Source organism: Argopecten irradians, chromosome 11, assembly GCF_041381155.1.
Source record: "Argopecten irradians isolate NY chromosome 11, Ai_NY, whole genome shotgun sequence".
NCBI lineage: Eukaryota > Metazoa > Mollusca > Bivalvia > Pectinida > Pectinidae > Argopecten > Argopecten irradians.
In genome coordinates, this window is record NC_091144.1 from 24932889 (window position 1) to 24955604 (window position 22716).

At 36.3% G+C, this 22716-nt stretch overlaps 1 protein-coding gene across 6 annotated transcripts; it reads right to left on the reverse strand.

Moving 5' to 3' along the window:
• On the reverse strand, nucleotides 1-21154 carry LOC138335097 (uncharacterized). Of its 6 annotated transcripts, none has more exons than XM_069284020.1 (5): nucleotides 20909-21154; nucleotides 20521-20619; nucleotides 6866-7063; nucleotides 5942-6115; nucleotides 1-2871 (listed from the first exon to the last, which is right to left on the reverse strand). In XM_069284020.1, the coding sequence occupies exons 3-5, from the start codon at nucleotides 6936-6938 to the stop codon at nucleotides 2606-2608; spliced, it is 513 nt and encodes a 170-aa protein (XP_069140121.1). In that variant the 5' UTR covers nucleotides 6939-7063; nucleotides 20521-20619; nucleotides 20909-21154; the 3' UTR covers nucleotides 1-2605. The 6 variants fall into 6 exon arrangements, with proteins under 6 accessions (XP_069140121.1, XP_069140119.1, XP_069140122.1 ...); XM_069284018.1 differs by having other exon boundaries at nucleotides 6866-7069; XM_069284021.1 differs by lacking the exon at nucleotides 20521-20619.
• Between the last annotated feature and the right edge of the window lie 1562 nt (nucleotides 21155-22716).

Consider the following 22716-nt stretch of genomic DNA (forward strand, 5'->3'; position numbering starts at 1 on the left):
GCAGACGATCTTCTTTTTCTTTTATTTAACAGAAAACACTGTTATGGATTCCAGTTAACAGGTTAATGAAATATACTACATAAAATACATAATCTAGTAGTCAACCACATCAAATGTCTCATAAACAAGAAAAATAACCTTTGTTTTTTTAAAGATATCTATCTATTATAAAGTATACGGATATCTAATAAATTACTAAATTACATTATATTATCAACAAGTTATGACGCTTTGGTCGCCAGAAATCAAGACTCACAGAAATGCTCAAAAAATACCACATTTTAAACACTATCTACTTAAAAGTATATGACGCTTGTATTTTGAATGACTTCTTATCAAATGGCAAGAAAAACTAAACCATCGTGCTTAAGATAAACATAAGTTAATAACTTGAGTTCATCTAGCACCGCACTTCGAGGAATTACTTACCTTGTGGTAGGTATCAATTGTGACGTCATTATCTTGTGACTAAATTCACATCGTTTTCTCCAAAAGAAATATGTATGACGTTACGCCCGCAAACACCTAACATTACAATCAATCCCTACCCGCAAGGGCTGTTGATTCTATTATATGCATATGCAGAATTAGATGGACAGAACATACCATTATTTTCATGACGATTAAAACTATTATACAATGATACATTGGTTGCAATCGAGGCGACATGGCAATGATGACAAATAAACCTTTCAGAAAAGAAAAAAAATAGTAAGTTCAATCCGACTGAGACCGTCGGTATTTTTTCTGTCATGAGACCATATTCAATATTCTTAAACAAGTCCAGTTTCCAAACTGATAAGCAGTAGGGTCCTTCCGTTATTATAAAATTGTCGGAAATATATTCTGTATTTGCATATTACAGAGTTATATTATCTGCCGTATTTATTGTGACGTCATGCGTTTTGGCGCGTCACGTCACACTTTTTAGAAAAAACGATGTGAATTGTCCTCGCAAAATAATGACGAAACAATCGATACCTACCCGTAAAGGAGCTAACTCTGTAATATGCAAAGACGGAATATAAGGAGTTGGGTTTGAAATCACGCAAAAGTAATATTAACATCATGGAATACTTAATGCACATGAAAAACCTTGTATGAATAATGTCAGCACATAGTCTTGTGAAGATCTTGCTTTAGATATGTAATTAGATTATCTTTAAATCATGTACACGTAAATATATATTTGTATCATATTTCATCTTCAAAAGCTCTTAATGTATATAAATAATTTCGTTTGGATTTTGTATAGATATAGTTTATTTTGTTTGATTGTTTTATTGATAGTATTCGTAAGATGAAAATATCTTTTAAATATTTCTAAAACTACACATAGACTTGATGAAGCTTTCGCTTTGAAATCTAATTCATTAAAACAAACCGAACAAAAAATTCGCTATCAACAAAACCTTATATGATGGATGAAAAAAATTGATACAGCGATGGTAAAAACAATGATTACCTCAAATAATACCAAAATAAACAAAAGAACAAAAACAATGATCTGACTGATATATATATATATATATGGATGAGTGAAAGTTAACACGTGTATTTTACGAAAGAATACAAAGTCAGCAATATATGTAAATCTACTCTACATAATCATCAGTAACATGCCCACACAATGCCTAGTAGACTGTTTCAACAAGAAATATTTACAATTAATAATTGGTTTTACAAAAGGTATTCATGAAAGCGCTGCGAGGAACATTTCTTGATAATCTTTCAGATGATACCAATGGTTGTATGTCTTAATGGTCTACAAATGACGGGTTTCTCCATCTGATCATTTTGCACAATTTTCTCCCACAGTTTAGCATAGCATATTAAATTTTATTACCACCATTTACTTAATTAACCTTTCGACAAACATTGCGACAGCGTAATTCATCATAATGTTTCAACACGACCGGCACTAGAACTGAATCACTCTCCAGATTGGCCTGTAACTATCCACGGTTTGGGCTGAAGAAGACAACCAGGCGGAAAGCTATCCGTGAGTGGATGTATTGTCGACAGACTTTGTTTAAGTTTCATATGTTATGAAGCTTAAACACCTGCAAAAATAAATACCTTTAAAAGCTTTGAACACTGAAATGGACTTGGACTTTCTCTCATCTAGCCGGTATAGAACGGTATTTGCCCTGAAGCAAACAGCACCAGACCAATCCACTATGCTATGTGGGAACAAGTTTAGCTTTTACCAGTAATGGTGTGATAGAAACGTATTGTAACGATTAACCATATACACAGATTGCTGTACAACTGGTACTAGACGCCATATATATGTAGATGTAGTTTTCCAGCTATGTACCATGTATGTGTTGCATCTGACACCACAGCGCTATCAAACATAAAGCGTCAACATCGTAGCCATCATTGAATATTACATAGGCAAGAAAGACACGTAATTTGTCAAAACGTATCAAACAAGTGTTCCTGTCTGACAAAGCTGAGAAACGTTTGTTTTGAATAATCTATATATAACCACCATCATAATTGCATGAACGAGCTGAAAACACAACGTTTGATTAAGTTTTCCAATTCGTCACCAGAATGTCTCTACCATCACCATGGCAACCATCACGTGGTTCCGTTGTCATCTGACGCCGAAAAGATTCCATCTCACCAACATAGTTACAAGCACCAACATGAAAAGTGTTTGCACGTGCAGTGTACTCAGTCCGGATGCGCCGTTGCATCCATCTGAGTTACACGTGAGGATGCATCCTTTCATTCTCTTTTCATCATATTGTATCTCCCGCATCCATCCGCAGTGACTCTGTCGTCCAATCTCGGTCTCTGAGTTCGTGCCTCCATTGTCTACCACACAATCTCGAACCACTAGCGAGAATCCCGTGGACTCTGTTTATGAAAACAGTTTAAATGGTATTGCAGGAAAAGAAAATATAGTAAAGTCAGTTACTGAATTATAGTGTAGAGTGTGGATACAATGCATACGGGGCGATATTTCGATAAAAACAATTGCACAGGGAAACATCAATTTCAAACACGCGAATTGAAATGACCTTGAGCAATCTCACTAGATATGGTTTTGAAACTAACTCTTAATGGAAACAAGAGGCCCATGGGCCTTAACGGTCATCTGACTATTAGTACAATACAACATAATCGTTTAAAGATTTTAGCCTATTTGACCACTGTGACCTTGATTGAAGGTCAAGGTAATTCATTTGAACAAACTTGGTAGTCCTTCATCCCAGCATGCTACATGCCCAATATCAGTACCCTGGGCCTTCTGGTTCTTAAGAAGAATTCATTTAAAGATTTTAGCCTATTTGACCCCTGTGACCTTGAATGAAGATCAAGGTCATTCATTTGGACAAACTTGGTAGCCCTTCATCCCAGCATGCCACAGGCCTAATATCAGGTCTCTAGGCCTCATAGTTATTCACAAGAATTTGTTTAAATGATTTTAGCCTATTTGAACCCTGTGACCTTGAATGAAGGTCAAGGTCATTTATTTGAACTAACTTGGTAGCCCTTCATCCCAGCATCCTACAGGCCAAATATCAGTACCCTGGGCCTTCTGGTTCTTGAGAAGAAGTCGTTTAAAAATTTTAGCCTTTTTGACCCCCGTGACCTTGAATGAAGGTTAAGGTCATTTATTTGAACAAACTTGGTAGCCCTTCATCCAAGCATGTCACAGTCCCAATATCAGTACCCTGGGCCTTCTGGTTCTTGAGAAGAAGTCGTTTAAAGATTTTAGCCTATTTGACCCTCGTGACCTTGAATGAAGGTCAAGGTCATTTATTTGAACAAACTTGGTAGCCCTTCATCCCAGCATCCTACAGGGCAAATATCAGTACCCTGGGCCTTCTGGTTCTTGAGAAGAAGTTGTTTAAAGATTTTAGCCTTTTTGACCCTCGTGACCTTGAATGAAGGTCAAGGTCATTTATTTGAACAAACTTGGTAGCCCTTCATCCCAGCATCCTACAGGGCAAATATCAGTACCCTGGGCCTTCTGGTTCTTGAGAAGAAGTTGTTTAAAGATTTTAGCCTATTTGACCCTCGTGACCTTGAATGAAGGTCAATGTAATTTATTTGAACAAACTTGGTAGCCCTTCATTCCAGCATGCCACAGGCCTAATATCAGGTCTCTAGGCCTCTTAGTTATTCACAAGAAGTTGTTTAAAGATTTTAGCCTATTTGACCCTCGTGACCTTGAATGAAGGTCAATGTCATTTATTTGAACAAACTTGGTAGCCCTTCATCCCACAGGCCTAATATCAGGTCTATAGGCCTCTTAGTTATTCACAAGAAGTTATTTAAAGGATTTTAGCCTATTTGACCCCTGTGACCTTGAATGAAGGTCAAGGTCATTTATTCGAACAAACTTGGTAGCCCTTTATCCAAGCATGTCACAGTCCCAATATGAGTACCCTGGGCCTTCTGGTTCTTGAGAAGAAGTCGTTTAAAGATTTTAGCCTTTTTGACCCTCGTGACCTTGAATGAAGGTCAAGGTCATTTATTTGAACAAACTTGGTAGCCCTTCATCCCAGCATCCTACAGGGCAAATATCAGTACCCTGGGCCTTCTGGTTCTTGAGAAGAAGTTGTTTAAAGATTTTAGCCTATTTGACCCTCGTGACCTTGAATGAAGGTCAATGTCATTTATTTGAACAAACTTGGTAGCCCTTCATTCCAGCATGCCACAGGCCTAATATCAGGTCTCTAGGCCTCTTAGTTATTCACAAGAAGTTGTTTAAAGATTTTAGCCTATTTGACCCTCGTGACCTTGAATGAAGGTCAAGGTCATTTATTTGAACAAACTTGGTAGCCCTTCATCCCGGCATGCCACAGGCCTAATATCAGGTCTCTAGGCCTCTTAGTTATTCACAAGAAGTTGTTTAAAGGATTTTAGCCTATTTGACCCCTGTGACCTTGAATGAAGGTCAAGGTCATTTATTTGAACAAACTTGGTAGCCCTTCATCCCAGCATCCTACAGGGCAAATATCAGTACCCTGGGCCTTCTGGTTCTTGAGAAGAAGTTGTTTAAAGATTTTGGCCTTTTTGACCCCTGTGATCTTGATTGAAGGTCAAGGTCATTCATTTGAACAAACTTGGTAGCCCTTCATCCAAGCATGTCACAGGCCCAATATCAGTACCCTGGGCCTTCTGGTTCTTGAGAAGAAGTTGTTTAAAGATTTTAGCCTATTTGACCCTCGTGACCTTGAATGAAGGTCAAGGTCATTTATTTGAACAAACTTGGTAGCCCTTCATCCCAGCATGCCACAGGCCTAATATCAGGTCTCTAGGCAAGAAGTTGTTTAAAGGATTTTAGCCTATTTGACCCTCGTGACCTTGAATGAAGGTCAAGGTCATTTATTCGAACAAACTTGGTAGCCCTTCATCCCAGCATCCTACAGGGCAAATATCAGTACCCTGGGCCTTCTGGTTCTTGAGAAGAAGTTGTTTAAAATTTTTTAGCCTTTTTGACCCCTGTGACCTTGAATGAAGGTCAAGGTCATTCATTTGAACAAACTTGGTAGCCCTCCATCCCAGCAACCTACACGCCAAATATGAGTACCCTGGGCCTTCTGGTTCTTGAGAAGAAGTCGTTTGAATAAAAAGTTTACGCACGGCGCACGGCGCACGGCGCACGGTTTTGAAACTAACTCTTAATGGAAAAACGTGTCATTATACAATAGAACAAAATAAATTAGTTGTTCATGAAGATACGTGTACTACTTATTATCAATCGATCAAAAATAATTCAGAATAAACTCAGTATGAAGAAAACATGTTAGAAACTGAAAAACGTCGTTCATATACATTTATTAAATTATTTGTTTTTCAATCATCCATTTTCAATTTTGTAATTAACTGAACTCATTCACCGCTGGAATTTTATAATGAACTGTTCTAGTCTTTGATTAAGAAAAATCTAAAAGTGTCTTCAGGGGTATCTTACCATCACTGGCGATCATTTTGATACACTCCGTGGCAGGGAAGAGTCCATGGCGACCACTCCGACTGGCCCAACAGTCAGAGATGTAGTATTTATCATCGGTGTTGTTAAAGGAATCCTCGCACGCGGAGTTTCCCTTGTTGACGGACGTACACTGAAAACACCCAATGGCGTCAGCTGTAACAAAAATAAAGATTTAGTGATTACATCCATTCTGTAAACGGGGATATTTTCGCAAGTGCTTACTTTTGCGATTTGCCAGAGTAAACAGTTCGCGTCGGTGTTATTTTCGAGATACAATGCATATCTAACATAGGGCATTAGGTTAGATAGTTTATGTATTCACAAAACGCGCGGTGAACAGGCCTTCGTATATCTAGCAAAAATTTCCCCCTCGCGTAAATTTCCATACTTTTAAAGTAACCGAAATTAATATCCAATGACATCATCTATAATAAGATATAAAAAAAATCCGATAAAATAACCACAATCTGTAATATAATATTAATTCACAGGTCTGTCCGTTAGAACAACTTAAGTTTAAAGAGGCAAGGGAATTGTTCCCTCTAACGCTTTTATTGTACGCCAACTTTGAAACAAGTAATGCTTAGCAGTACTAATTGGATCGGTCGTGAAATTGCAATAGTGCTAGTGTTCATCAGAAAGGAAGGAAGCAAAGCTAGTTAACGAGTACAGTAACTGCAATTAAATTAATATAGTGACCAGTACTCGAATGCTGTTTTTTTCTCATTTAGATCTAATGGTTACTTAAAATTCATGGTAAACAGTGGTACTTATTAAAACCACAAATCTATACCAATTATACCGTCAGTCAGCGAATTGTAAAAGAAGATAAACGTTACGAATACTTTCGATTTATATATGCTGTATACATTGTACTTCCAAATAACTTCAAAACATATATACCTCCAATAGCTAGACCCAACAGTATGCAGATGAACACTCCTTCTATTGAGTGCATTTCTGCTTTAGGCCACATGTTGATCACGTGGTCAGAAGAGGGATGTCAGGGGTCAACGCGGCATCGAGGCATCATACGTTAAAACTTCAAAGCATTGGTCAATAAAATCCTCTCTTGTCTCCGGTCATCCTAAAACATGGCGTCTGCAACTAACAAAAATAAATTTGATATAATTTAGCTTGTGTGGTTCATTTTTGGCTGGTTGATTATGATTCAAGATAATTTAAGAACGACCTCCTTCGTATAACATGTGTTATTAGCGATCTTGCTTCTGCGCTTGGAGAGACTTCTCTCCATTTCAAAGTGTTATCACACTGAAGGAAGCTTATAAAGACACCGAACAGCACACCACACCCGGTCAAATTGTCTAAAGGTGGGCCTAATTACACCATCCTAAAGAAAGACGTGACAAAAAGCCAGTTGGATACTGTCTACTAGATCAAATGAATATTGTTCTCGTCAAACCAATAAATAAGACCTGAACATGTGCAGCTGATTATTATTTCAGATAATATATTTTAGAGGTGGAAAACATGTTCGAACAAAGCTGCGAGAGCATCTAGGATAGGGATAAAGGTGCAAAAAACATAAATCCATACAATATAAAGAATATTGTCCGTTGGTATTAGGTTCCGGAGTGAGCGTTCTCTGCTCGTCAATGGCACCTATCATATAAATCTCGGATCGGGTTGACAATATGTCCCGAGAACACCGAACGTACTTAGAACCGACGATGAAATGCATCATTGTGATGTAAATGGAAACATTTTCATATAAAATTACGTCAGCTCAAGATTTTCCAAGCAGTCTTCTTTATTCTTCTTCGTTAATACCTGGGTCCAGTCTCATCACCATTCACTACCTTTAAGGAAGTTACATCGTCGGAAACCAAGTAATCGCCTCTCTATCGTAAGTGTAGAACTAATGTATTCCTATGGATAATTTTAAGTTAGAAAATGAAATAAAATGAAACAATACTTCTTTTCATGGTACTTTGTAAACACAATGGATTGCACTGGGAATTTGAATGTTAACACACGTTCTGAATTAAAATAGGCCGAATAAACTATATCCCTGAAGAATTTAATCACAAATTTGGACTTGAACATGCCAATAATTAGCTTTGACCAAATGTTAGTGATCTGCAAGATGGGAAGCTGGATTTTCCATTTATTGTAATTTAAAGCTTAAACTAAGAATACTAAAGAGTGTTATAGTGTATTATAAAATCTTTTTTTGATTTTATGATTTTATTATGATTTCAAAATAGAACTGCGAATAATTAAAGCACATTTGAGCAGTTTGTCACGGGTGAGCATATCTTCGCACTCATTAATTGTCGCCATGTTATCGATTGTTTTCCAGAGGGCACATGTACCATGGGAACGTTACCCAATGAAATGTAACAATCATGAATGTTTTACAGGCTCTACTTTCAGAACATTCATGAATTATTTATGACCTTTTCGTTGTTTGATAAAAAAAAGTACTGATAGTAATGTACACATACCCAGTTTTCATTGATACCCAACACAATACCACACTCATAACGTGTCACAATGAATGACATGGCATTGTACCAATAAATGCCGATCTGTTCTCAGACGGAAACCGATGTCAGTGATAACAACAAATTTAAAAACAAACGGGAATCAGAAGTACTAACAGTAATAAGCTATGCCGGTTATCTTACATTTCATCCTTTACAATCTATTCACAAGGATTTGATTTCGCGGAAATACGTAACATGACGGCAGATATTGCAAAATTTGATCCCGCGATTTAAACATTCAACATCAACGGCTATGAAAGCGTCTACCCAACGAGTCTAACCCACTCTTTTTATCCTCGGATACACAAACTGGCCAACAAGACGCTGAAGCCTGGTGCTAGCTATGTCTATCATGACATTATCCAATGACATCATAGATAACAAACATGACATGTAATAAAAGAAAATATCAATAAAAATAACAGTAAACGGAAGATCGAGCAAATGAATGAATGCTACCATTTAGAAATGGAAGTTTAACAAGACATCCATTGAAGTCACTGTATAAATGGTCTTTATTCTATTGTTGGCCTAAACCACAGCAAACGACAAAAAACACAAGGTGTTTCATTTATATATGCGAATTGTACCTGCGTATTTTAGATAAATCTTTAGATAAAATATTACAGAGGATTATTTGTGCGAAAACATCTGGACGGCGTTAAAACTTCATAATGACCGCGTTTGTTGTGAAAGGTTTAACCAATTGCTGGTAGTCTTTCGTCGACAGATCGTTGCTGACGGTATCTGATAAGGATGTGTGGGGTACTAATTTTACAGTTATTTATGACAGTTTTATAAACTCGTTAAGTTGAGCTGTTGGATACACTCGTTATCAGTTTCACTTTCAACTGTTAGTTTGCTAAATTTTGAAAATCTCTTTCGTCAAGATGTCTGGAAAAGCGCAAACCATGGATATACATGAACAGAACAGTTAAGCATTATTTGGCAAGCCTGGCCAATATAAGATACAGATGTTGGTATCATTCCATCTCCTTTACATATATACACAAAATGTACAAGTTTAGGCTAGAAAAATAAAACAAGAGATCCAGAACCAAAGAATGAGTCCTTAGGATATGTAGCAGGATGTACCTGCGATCATCTGCTGCGATCTGTCCCAAAATGCAATATGCATAACTAGGGTCGTAGGGGAACCTACATATAAAATTTGAGAAAGATTCCTTCAGTACTTTCTGGGAAATAGTGTTAGCAAACTTTAACTATCAAAATCCAAGATGGCCGCCAGTCGGCTATCTTGTTGACCGATCACTCCCAAAATGCAATATGCACAACTAGGGTTCAAGGGGAACATGCATATGAAATTTGAGAGAGATCCCTTCAGTACTTTCTGAGAAATAGCGGTAACAAACTTTAACTATCAAAATCCAAGATGGCCGTCAGTCGGTCGGCCATCTTGTTGACTGATTGGTCCCAAAATGCAATATGCACAACTAGGGCCCTAGGGGAACCTATATATGAAATTTGAGAAAGATCCCTTCAGTACTTTCTGGGAAATAGCGGTAACAAACTTTAACTATCAAAATCCAAGATGGCCGCCAGTCGGCCATCTTGTTGACCGATCTGTCCCCAAAATGCAATATGCACAACTAGGGCCCTAGGAGAACAACATATGAAATTTTGAGAAAGATCCCTTCAAAACTTTCTGAGAAATAGCGGTAACAAACTTTAACTATCAAAATCCAAGATGGCCGCCAGTCGACCATTTTGTTGACCGATTGGTCCCAAAATGCAATATGCACAACTAGGGCCCTAGGAGAACCAACATATGAAATTTGAGAAAGATCCCTTCAAACTTTCTGAGAAATAGCGGTAACAAACTTTAACTATCAAAATCCAAGATGGCCGCCAGTCGGCCATCTTGTTGACCGATTGGTCCCAAAATGCAATATGCACAAACTAGGGCCCTAGGAGAACCAACATATGAATTTGGAAAGATCCCTCAAACTTTCTGAGAAATAGCGGTAACAAACTTAACTATCAAAATCCAGATGGCCGCCAGTCGGCCATCTTATGACGATTGGTCCAAAATGCAATATGCACAATAGGGCCTAGGGGAACCTACATGTGAATTTGAGACAGATCCCTTCAGTACTTTGAGAATAGCGGTAACAAACTTTAACTATCAAAATCCAGATGGCCGCCAGTCGGCCATCTTGTTGACGATTGGTCCAAAATGCAATTGCACAACTAGGCCCTAGGGGAACCTACATGTGAAATTTGAGAAAGACCCTTCAAAACTTTCTGAGAAATAGCGGTAACAACTTTAACTATCAAAACCAAGATGGCCGCCAGTCGGCATCTTGTTGACCGATTGGTCCCAAATGCAATATGCACAACTAATGTGAAATTTGAGAAAACTTTCTGAGAAATAGCGGTAACAAGATTGTTAACGACGGACGGCGGACGGAAGGACGGACGGACGGACGGAAGGACGGACGGACGACGGACCACGGCGAAAGGCGATTTGAATAGCCACCATCACTAAAATTTGGCTTGATATTTTTTTGTGTCTATGACATGTCTAATTCTAGTTTCAGTCTAGGGGAGATCATCTAGTGTTGAAACGTAGGGTCTGGTGGCCATTCTACGAAAAGATAAAAAAAAACAAACAGATGACGGAAACAATGATAAATCATTCGATTTTACACATAGGAGGGTATATCTTCATACGTTTACTTCTCTTGGTATACACGTTTGTTTGTTACGTCAGTATACAGTTGAACCTCATTAACTCGATAATATAAATAAAATACTCTATTTCACTGGAGGTATTTTGTTGAACTTAATTTATCTCTTAACTCTTAAGTCGTATACAACTAGAACGAATATACGTACCCGGCCTACTATACCTTTCGGCCGGGTACGAATTGGTCCGTATGTGTCGTAGTGGAGCACTGCCTCCGGAAATCACTCGGGCATAGTTTTTCATACTTTTTTGTAGGTTTCCGAATATTTTATGCGTATACATATATTTACATATTATTTTTGTCCAAAACAAACATAACTACCATTCTAAATATCTACCGTACAGCTCACAAGACGTCAAATTCACCATTTGTGGACTTGCCGTATAAATTCCCTTCAGAAAGACCTTCATATGTAATATGTAAAAAATGCCTCGATGAGAATTTGATATGTTATTTGGTTCAGTTTTATTGCCTAGTAGGTAAGCGATATCAACCAAGTACGATAAAATTCAAACAAATTTTTTATAATGGTTTGCATAATCACTGATTTGCTCCATTAGCAGTAATAGTCACCAATTGTAGCTCTAAAGACGACACCATTTTCTGTCTAAAAGTCTTTTGAGCTACAATATTGCAGCTAGTATACAACCAAATCGAATACTCTGATAACTCGAACCATTACCACACGGTCTCGACGAAGTCAAGTTAACGAGGTCTGAGTGTATTTCAATAACGAAGGCCGACAGTAAAACGAAGCGACAAAGCCATGACCGAAAAAGAATAATAGCAGGGGAAAAGTAAGTAAAATTAATGTAAATTAAGGATGGGACCAGGAGTTTCGTCTGAGGAAGGGTCTTGTCTTTATCGAGAACACCCGCCAAATAAATCTAGATCAACTTCCCGTCAAATTCTGTAAAAGAGAAATAATTAACGACGGGACTTTATTTATCTCCACTTATATATCTATGCGAGAAAGTATTAATAAATGGAAATGGGAATATGATTAGGCTGTATATATGCAACGAGAAAATTATCACATCACAAACAGTTTGAAAGCTGATTAAACAAAAATATCTACTAGCGAATATATCCACATTGCAAACAGTTTGAAAGCTGACGTAGCAAAAATATCTACTAGCGAACATATTTTTAAGCAAAAATATCTACTAGCGAACATATCAACATTGCAAACAGTTTGAAAGCTGGCTTTGCAAAAATATATTTACAGTAATCACTTTAAGACAGAAAATTGTGATGACGGTAAAGCTAAATATTTCTTATCATTACGTTGACCTTTGGAGCTAATAACGCTGATTTGCTGGCTCTACAGTAATATTTTTATAGTAATTTGGAATGTTAACAAAAGACAAACGTCTCTTGTATAAGATGAAATATGCTTCGTATATTTACATGAACCGTGACGTGATCTTACGGAGGCTGTCACCAAGACCGCGGTTTAATTTTCTGTCGCTGCAATCTATTGATTAATTGTCCATCAATAATTAACACGAAAGCTAACAAGGCTATTGAGTAGACGGAACATGGGCTACGAGGCGTAGTTAATGCACAGCGTAATTTATTCTGATTGGTGAACACGGTGTTTGGTATGTCGATTCCTTCCGTAGTAAGTGTTATAATTGGCATTTGAACTGGGATGAACGGCGTCTCCTCGTCGTACGAACACACACAGAGAAATCTTGGTCAAAATGCACCAGTCATAATTTTACTTGGATTTCATTTCTCGCTTGGTATAACAACTAGGTGCTGTTTAGCTTAACGAGGCTTTAGATATAAAAATAGATTTCATTTGTTAGAAAATAACATCTCAATGTCATTCCAGAACACAAAATCAGTGAAATTACTTATTTCTATAATTTTCATTAATAAAAACTCTCCTAAACTTTATAAAAATAAGTTGACTATACCATTGATGTAACGAATGCACTTGCTCCATCCTGCAGGCCTTTACAAGTCGACCGCCCTCATGCAGTTCCCACTAATTTTATACATTTTTTCTGACAAAGCGATTCACTTCATGTTGTTTATCGATCCGAATGTCCGTCAGGATAGCAGTGTATCGCTTATTTTACTTTTATAGCTCAAGACAGCACGGTTATTAAACTACTGACAAAATGGCAGAATAGCAAAGGCAACAAGACAAGATCATATATATGGCTCGTCAATGTCAAATGTAAAGTTCAGTATCTGCACGATTTAAAGTAAAATGGTAGAAAAGCCAAAACAGCATGACAAGGTCATAGTATGGCCTATCCATGTCAGATAAATTCAATATCTGCACGATTTAAAGTAAAATGGTAGAAAAGCCAAAACAGCATGACAAGGTCATAGTATGGCGTATCAATATCAGATAAATTCAATATCTGCACGATTTAAAGTAAAATGGCAGAAAAGCAAAAACGGCATGACAAGGTCATAATATGGCCTATCAATGTCAGATAAATTCAATATCTGCACGATTTAAAGTAAAATGGCAGAAAAGCAAAAACGGCATGACAAGGTCATAATATGGCCTATCAATGTCAGATAAATTCAATATCTGCACGATTTAAAGTAAAATGGCAGAAAAGCCAAAACAGCATGACAAGGTCATAACATGGCCTATCAATGTCAGATAAATTCAATATCTGCACGATTTAAAATAAAATGGCAGAAAAGCAAAAATAAGATGACAATGTCATAATAAGGCCTATAAATGAAAATAAATTCAATATCTGCACGATTTAAAGTAAAATGGCAGAAAAGCAAAAACGGCATGACAAGGTCATAATATGGCCTATCAATGTCAGATAAAAAAATTAATATCTGCACGATTTAAAAGAAAATGGCATGATAGCAAAAATAAGATGACAAGGTCATAATATGGCCTATCAATGTCAGATAAATTCAATATCTGCACGATTTAAAATAAAATTGCAGGGAAGCAAAAACAACAAGACAATGTCATAACATGGCCTATCAATGTCAGATAAATTCAATATCTGCACGATTTAAAGTAAAATGGCAGAAAAGCCAAAATAAGATGACAATGTCATAATAAGGCCTATCAATGAAAATAAATTCAATATATGCACGATTTAAAAGAAAATGGCATGATAGCAAAAATTAGATGATAAGGTCATAATATGGCCTGTCCATGTCAGATAAATTCAATATCTGCAAGATTTAAAATAAAATGGCATGATAGCAAAAATAAGATAACAAGGTCATAATATGGCCTATCCATGTCAGATAAATTCATTATCTGCAAGATTTAAAAGAAAATGGCATGATAGCAAAAATAAGATTACAAGGTCATAATATGGCCTATCCATGTCAGATAAATTCAATATCTGCAAGATTTAAAAGAAAATGGCATGATAGCAAAAATAACATAACAAGGTCATAATATGGCCTATCCATGTCAGATAAAATCAATATCTGCACGATTTAAAAGAAAATGGCATGATAGCAAAAATAAGATAACAAGGTCATAATATGGCCTATCTATGTCAGATAAATTCAATATCTGCGAGATTTAAAAGAAAATGACATGATAGCAAAAATTAGATAACAAGGTCATAATATGGCCTATCAATGTCAGATAAATTCAATATCTGCACGATTTAAAAGAAAATGGCATGATAGCAAAAATGAGATAACAAGGTCATAATATGGCCTATCTATGTCAGATTAATTCAATATCTGCAAGATTTAAAAGAAAATGGCATGATAGCAAAAATTAGATAACAAGGTCATAATATGGCCTGTCAAGGTCAGATATATTCAATATCTACACGATTTAAAATAAAATGGCAGGGTAGCAAAAACAACAAGAGAATGTCATAATATGGCCCATCGATGTTATATGCTAAGAATCTGTACGATATAAACGCAGACCCACCACAGACAAACACATAGGAAGCAGACGATACATCTATCAGACAATAATATTTCCCTACATGTGTATTAGTAATTATTGCCTGTATTCTCATTACAGAAAGGCCCCGTTCCGTGTTTCAATCAATAAAATGCGATATTCTCCGCGTTTGGAGTACCCTAACTATGGTATATTTGACACTATTGACAGTAGAACAAACATTTTTGAACATTGCCACAAGGCTCTCGTTCAATGACAGACACGATGAGATACTTCAGTGTTGTAAGTTGATATTATGAGGAAATCGATTTAAACAAATGTAAACGAAATTCCCATCTGAATAATGAGTGTCATGGACTAGTAGTATAGACTAGAAGTACTCCTAATTCTGACATCATTGTCTACATTTCGTATTTCTACGTTTCAATTTGACCCTTCTATTGACGTTTATGTATCAATGCTGTTGCCATCATTTATTTACACTTAGAAAAAAAGTCATTTTGTATTAAATAGGATTTCGAAGTGATGTGAGCAGTTGTGTTACGGATATACTGTATTGACTGACACAGTACATATCGAATGTTTGTTCCTATTATATCTATGTGGAATACAACAATGGAACGTTTAGAACGACTGGTAAAGAACAATAAACCCAGGGCTAGGCAGACCTAATTAGCCAACACGTTGCACGTATCCGTTCAAAGAAAAACATCTCACTATAGTAAATGTTTATCGGAAACCATGCTTTGTCGTTAGAATAGTCTCTTGGGTTTTCAGGTTTATCGGTTAACAAGACAACACGGCAATACTGGTATACTTAGCTGTCCGAAACATGCTAGCAAATATAATTCTGTCGTTATTAACGATCTTTCTGGCTGCATGAGTACAAACGGTCATGTGTGATCGTCCGGCGAAGGTGTCGGGATATTGGAAAGATGTGCCGACAAATTGATGAAGTCTGATTAGTGGACGGTCCTAGTTAGTCAGACGATATTCTGGCTAGCTTAAGACACCCTCTTATATATATATATATATATATACATGTTAAATGCCTATTTATGTCAACAAACAGTCGGTACAGAGAATAATTGTACCTACAGAGGATATCAGAAAAGCCCGATATTTTGTATGAATTATGTATACAATATAAGGCAATAAGGAAATGCTATTATAATATTGAAACATTCAATTGAAGCTCATCCAGTGTAGCTATGAGGAAATCTATGCTGTTAATCAATATTCAGTGGTCAGTATATGGTTCTGAACATCGCTGTCCTGTCTACTGACCACCACAATAACAGCTGCTCGTCCAGTGCGCGCGGAGGAAGTCGTCATTAATCATGTCATCTTGTTACTCCCATTAGTCAAAAAGTCACACTAAGAATATTATTCAGTCTATTTATCAACTTTTTCTAGGCACTAGAAGTTACCCATGGATTAATTTAAACGCGTGAGTCATTCCAGTACTGTGTACCGTTGCTGCAGTATGATATGTTGAACATAGAGGCGGCTATTGTGGAACCAGCTTAAATCCATACTGATAAATAAACAACCGTCATCACCCCCGCTTATCCTTCCACATGTATCCCACCGCAGCCACCACAAAAAATAACAAAATCAATTGTAATATCCAGTGTTCTCCTTTAAGGATTTTTCAAGCTGGTCCTAAAGACCGGCTGACCCTAACATCACTGGTCTTGACTGAATATTACTGGTCCTTACAAAGTTGCAATTCATCCTTGTAGTTTATAGCAAAGTAATATTTTTACAAACAAAAAATATCCCTATATCTGTTTTAGAATCGTGCGCTCTCAACAAAGTAAGCTGCAAACCAGATGATTATTACGATAATTTGTTTTGTACAGTTTGATCTTCAACCTTTCTACAATTCTACAGCCATTTTGGATTTATACATCCTCTATCTGGACCAAAAAGTTGCCGATCAAATGACCAGTTACAAAAATTATCTGCCTTACTATTAAGTTGCCGGTCGCAGGTAGACGGACAGGCGTTAATTTCGAACGCTGCCAATATCATCTATACCAACCCTTATCACCCGACAACATCATCATCAATTAACCACTACAAGCATAAACCATTTTGTTTGTTTGTTTGTTTGTTTGATTTATTAACTTCCTATTAACAGCTATGGTCATGTAAGGACGGCCTCCCATGTATGCGATGTGTTGCGTGTATGTTGTGGGAGGTGCGTTTTTTGGGAGACTGCGGTATATTCATGTCGTGTCCTCTTCTATAGTGGAACTATTGCCCTTTTTATAGTGCTATAACACTGAAGCATGCCACCGAAGACAAGCAACACACCCCACCCGGTCACATTATACTGACAACGGGCGAACCAGTCGTCCCACTCCCTATATGCTGAGCACTAAGCAGGAGCAGAAACTACCACTTTTATAGACTTTGGTGTGTCTCGGCCAGGAGACAGAACCCAGAGCCTTCCTCACAGGGGCGAGCGCTCAACCAAAGGCCAAAAGTGAGGTGATGTCAAGGGAGACATTAGGAAGCATTAAAGTAATTTAGGAAGAAAGGAAAGATAAGATCCTAAATTTAGTCGCCTTTTACGATCATGCAATAGGGGCAGCAGGTACAATTCTAATGCCCTACCTGCAGTGTCAAAGCAAACTGGCACCAACAATGTCATCAACTACAAGTAAGTTTTTAAAAAAGAGATTATTCTTTATGCACCACATGCACTTTAAAGTGTCTGTTGGGAATGTTTTAGTGAGTTAGACGTCTTATCTGATAACTTTCATTACAGAAATTAAACTACATGATCCAAGTTTTGTTTCTGTAATCAACTGCAACTTTACATACCAGTATATTCAATATCAAAATTGACTGATTAACATTATTCCATCTTTCCATTTTACAGACTTATCTCCCTTGCAGGTAGGTATCCATTGTGACGTCATAATTTTGTGGACGCAATTCACGTCGATTTCTTCGAAAAAGTATGACATTTCGCTCGCAAACACAGGACGTCACTATCAATACCTACCCGCAACGGCACATAACCCTGTAATATGCAAATACAGATTTAGCGTAGATAGGAACGTAAAAGGATTTGGATGATTATTAGGTTATAGTGATAAAGTCTTGTTTATAAAGTTCAAACCAAAGGGTAGTTAAATAAGAGCGAAGCACTTCTAAGGTAACGCATACATGAAATATAAGAAAAAACACAAACTTCTAAATTCAATCCTACAAACTGACAGCTTCAGTTTGCGGCCGCCATTTTTTATCCATTGTCAAAAAATCTCATCAGCGTGAATGCGATGCTTGAAGTCAGTTCATGATATAATCAAGCGATTCAAGCGCTATTAAGATCCGACGAACGTAATCTTCATCCGTCATGCTCTTTATTTGCAAGCGTTCAAGTGATAAACTACCGTCCAATATAATCACATGACCAAAAACGGCATATCTGTTACGGAAATAAAAGTTTCTTTCTTCTCTTATGTGGGTTTCATTCTCAAATAGGGGGTTTGGGACAAAGATAGAGTGTGAATATATGAATAAAAAATAAACGGAAAATTCGGCTCTGTTATTGCCATAAATTGACCTTTAAACCATTACATAATTAATGCTGTTAAAACATCTGACGGTGCCCTCTAAGGCCTTGCCTTCAGTCATATTATAAAGAACAAGGAAAAGAATAAACAATAATTTTATTTTTTTTACAATAGTAACTGAAATGTTGTTGCACAAATCAAGCGGGAGCTGATGAATTTGTATTGAATTCATAACATAAAAATATTAGCCAAGTTAATCCTAATCAAAACACGCTTATATTTGTTTATCGATATATCAAAGTCTGACTTCTAAATTTATTTTCTAATCAGTCAGCAAACTGCATTGTCAATGCAAACACATACTCACTGGGTGTGACTAAAGCCACAATAAAATCAGCATAAAGCTTTTGCAATAGGTTAGTTATCGAGGATCAAGTTTCATAAACTAGCATGCACAGAACAAGGTTACGATTGATCTAAAATGCGAGTATTTTTTTTTTAAAAGTGTTTACTACAAATGACCCCCCTCCCTTTGCCTCAGCTTTCCCGTGAGTTATCGTTAAGACAGATTTAACTGTACATAAATGCATGATTGTTAGTAAGACTCTCAATCGCGAAAATCTTGCTAATTTTATGAAAGTATCATATATTTTATGAGTTATTCTATCAACTTATAAGACTACTAATTATAAAAGATTTCTCATAAAGTTTATAAATTATATCAGAAACGAAACATACATATTATATCAATAAGGCATTTTATAGTCTATGAAGAATCTTATGTAAGTTTGAGTTTGGATGAGTTTTATTTTGGATCAGCATTGTTGATACGAAGAGTATATGACATCTATGAGCCTATCATATGTAGTAGTCTGAAATATAAACATAAATGGAATACGCTTGGCCTGTCTAATAATGGATGAAATAGACAGAGGCGAATTACATAAATGACAAAAGAAGAGAAAAGAACATCACCCACGTTTGTTTGATGAAAGCGTCATTTGACGAATGACGAATTTGTATGGTCAAGTCGTAATGTCAAAGGCAATTTTTTGATCTGAGAGGTGATTATGAACCTGCGTTACCGAATGTCTCTAAGTGCTACATGTGATCTACCACAAAATAACACATTTTAGGAAGCGGTCACAATACCTAGAATGTATGATTTATAGTACTATTTGAAATAGGGGTTGTCTTACATTCAATTTAGATAGCATGCAGTGGTTAACGTAAAAGAAACGAAAGAAAATAGCATACAGGTAGGTAGCAATGCACAAGAGAGGGACATTTTACAACGCAAAAGAACCTTTACATTTAATTGTTTCTTATCAATCCATGTATTCTAATGAAAAGGATTAAAATTATATATACCTATATGTTGGACCTTACCGATGTTCGTCTCATGTAAGATTGTTTGATCGAGTCCTAGAATTTCACTTCACCACATATTGCGACATGAACTAAAAGCAAACCGGTAAAGCCCTTGTCGTAATACTTTAGGGTGTGACATTGTGCAATCAGTAAAATTCCAAAGGTTTTAGAATAGACAATAATATAATGTCGGAGAGATTTATTTCAAATTAATATAAATGTTAACGTTCTGGGTTATGAAGTAAATGTGCATATCTCAATAATTTGCGGATCGTTTGAAAATGCTTTTGAATCTACTAGGGCCATATACTTCTTCATTTCACAACTCAAAAAGTATAAATGCTGGAAAATATTAAACGTGCATAAAGATTCGTATACAAACGTATTAACAGATATAAATAGTTATAGCTATATGTCATCCAAGTACAAGAATAGACATCACCAAATTCATCAATATTCATTGACAATTTAGTCCATATTCAGTAAGAATCCTTGTTGACCAAACAATATGACCAACATTACGATGTTCACCCTTTATCCACTGTAGAATACTCACAGAACATGGCCATGACAGCACTACTTCCGGTTGTCACCACATCGAGACATCCCGCCTTTCCATGGTGTGTTGTTATCCTCATACAAAGACACACCAGATCTATATATATGTTAACACAAATATTATCTATGGTGTTTATGTAGAATACACAGGATTCAGATTGTTAATGTCTGAGGTTTGTGTTCCCTACAGTGTAGTAGAAGGTCATATGTAAAGCACGTCAATAGAACTCGATGATCCGATATTAATCTACCCTAGCGGTTTGAATAATTAACACGTGTGTTTGATGGTAATGGCGGGTTGATATGGATGCTAGATATATCAACAAACCGTGTGTGTCACACAGCTACCAATCTCATCATAGTACCAACTCAGCAGCTATACTTACACATTATAAATATGCAGTTCCTTCGTTGATATGCTGCGGCCTTGTGTCGCCGTGATATCAGGCTATCGATCCAACACAGCAGTACAGAATAGAAACACGTAATTCCACAAGTCCAGCCAAATATTCTACTGGCAGATCAAAATAAGGAAACTCTAATCTTCCCCACTACGTATAATCAGGTGCCGCCATTTTGTCTAGAATGCTTCTGTGTGATGAATTGTTTACGGTAGTATGTTCGTAGTCGGATATTTTCAACTTCCACGCTTGCGCGAACTTTGTTTCCATGGTAACACTATGAAATAATTTAGTTCACCATCTGTACCTAAGCTGGTGAGCAAGTGTGTACGTGCTGTATGGATTGGTATTGCTGTTAATTCCTGGTTATACCATTCAGGCAGCTTTTTTGTGGTACCCTTCCTATTTAAACAATAGATCTATCATTTCTGAAGTTGATATCTAGACTAATTGCCATTTGTGATGATGTTATTGTAATTTGTAAACAGCTGATTCTGTTGTCAGTGGTTGATCTACTTACATTCATCATTGTTAGCTGTTGTTCCAACACATCTTTTTATTATTATTATTAAACCAAAGGTTATGGTTGCACAATATTTCATTTCAAAATGATTTTTGTTGTCGATATATTGATATAATATTAACTCTGTATTTAGAATTTCTAATACCTTTTTGATTAAATTTGATAGCTTTCTAAATATGTGTCCAACAAAATTGTTACATCATGTGCTCATGGATCCGTCCCACGTACGACACATATATAGTACATGGAAACCTGAATAGATTTTTTTTTAATAAATATGAAAAACATCGCATAGAGAATACATATTATAAATAATATTACAATACTTTTATTCTAATTAAAACAGACAACTCGAGTATTCTTCTCTACCCAGAACATATTAAGGTTAGTCAACTAGACAAGTGCAAAAATATGAAACTATCCACAAGAATATAAACAAAACATCAGCAAGTACTAATTTAGCCTACACCCGTGAACATTAAAGGACATGACAATGTAGACGTTTGGTCTCAATTTTTAATGTTATTGTCTCGATCCCACCGCACACAGATAATTTTGGAAAGAAGAGGTCATTTGAAGAGCAGGTATCACAGACATATACAGCATTCATTCTGAAGAAAACTGTGTACGTAATAAGTAATCAATTATATTAAATGTATTTTAAGGATTAACTTGAATAATAATAGTTATCATGTCATGGAGATATTATAACACATAAAGTGTATAAACCGTATCTAATCCTGTGGAATTCGGAATTTTCAAAAGACAACATTTTTTCTTTGAATAATAACAAATTCTTAATATGCATAAAAATGGTCGTTACAAGAAACATTGAATTATATTAGAGTATAGCAAGGTGAGTTAAAATTGTGGATATCTTTAATTGGATTGAATGGTTAAGGTGACAGCATCATCTAACATTTACAGTCTAGATACAACCAGTGTAATATTGAATAAAATTAGTAATAACACACCTAGTGTTTATGCAACATTACATAGTGCGTAGTTATCTCAATCCAGTTGTTTTTAGTTCTGGATTCATCAACTACTATATCTTTCTCGTTTATTTCTGGAATGTCTGGGTCGTCCTAATTATATCTGCTAGTCATGTTCTCGTTTGGGAAGATTTGAAATCCGATCTTCCCAAATATAGTAATTCCTGGCAATTTTCGCCTACAAAAGGAAAAAAGGATACAAGCTAAGGACTACGAAAAACCCATTAAGGCGCATCATCGAATTACCTACTACAATATGATATGTCAGATGTGTA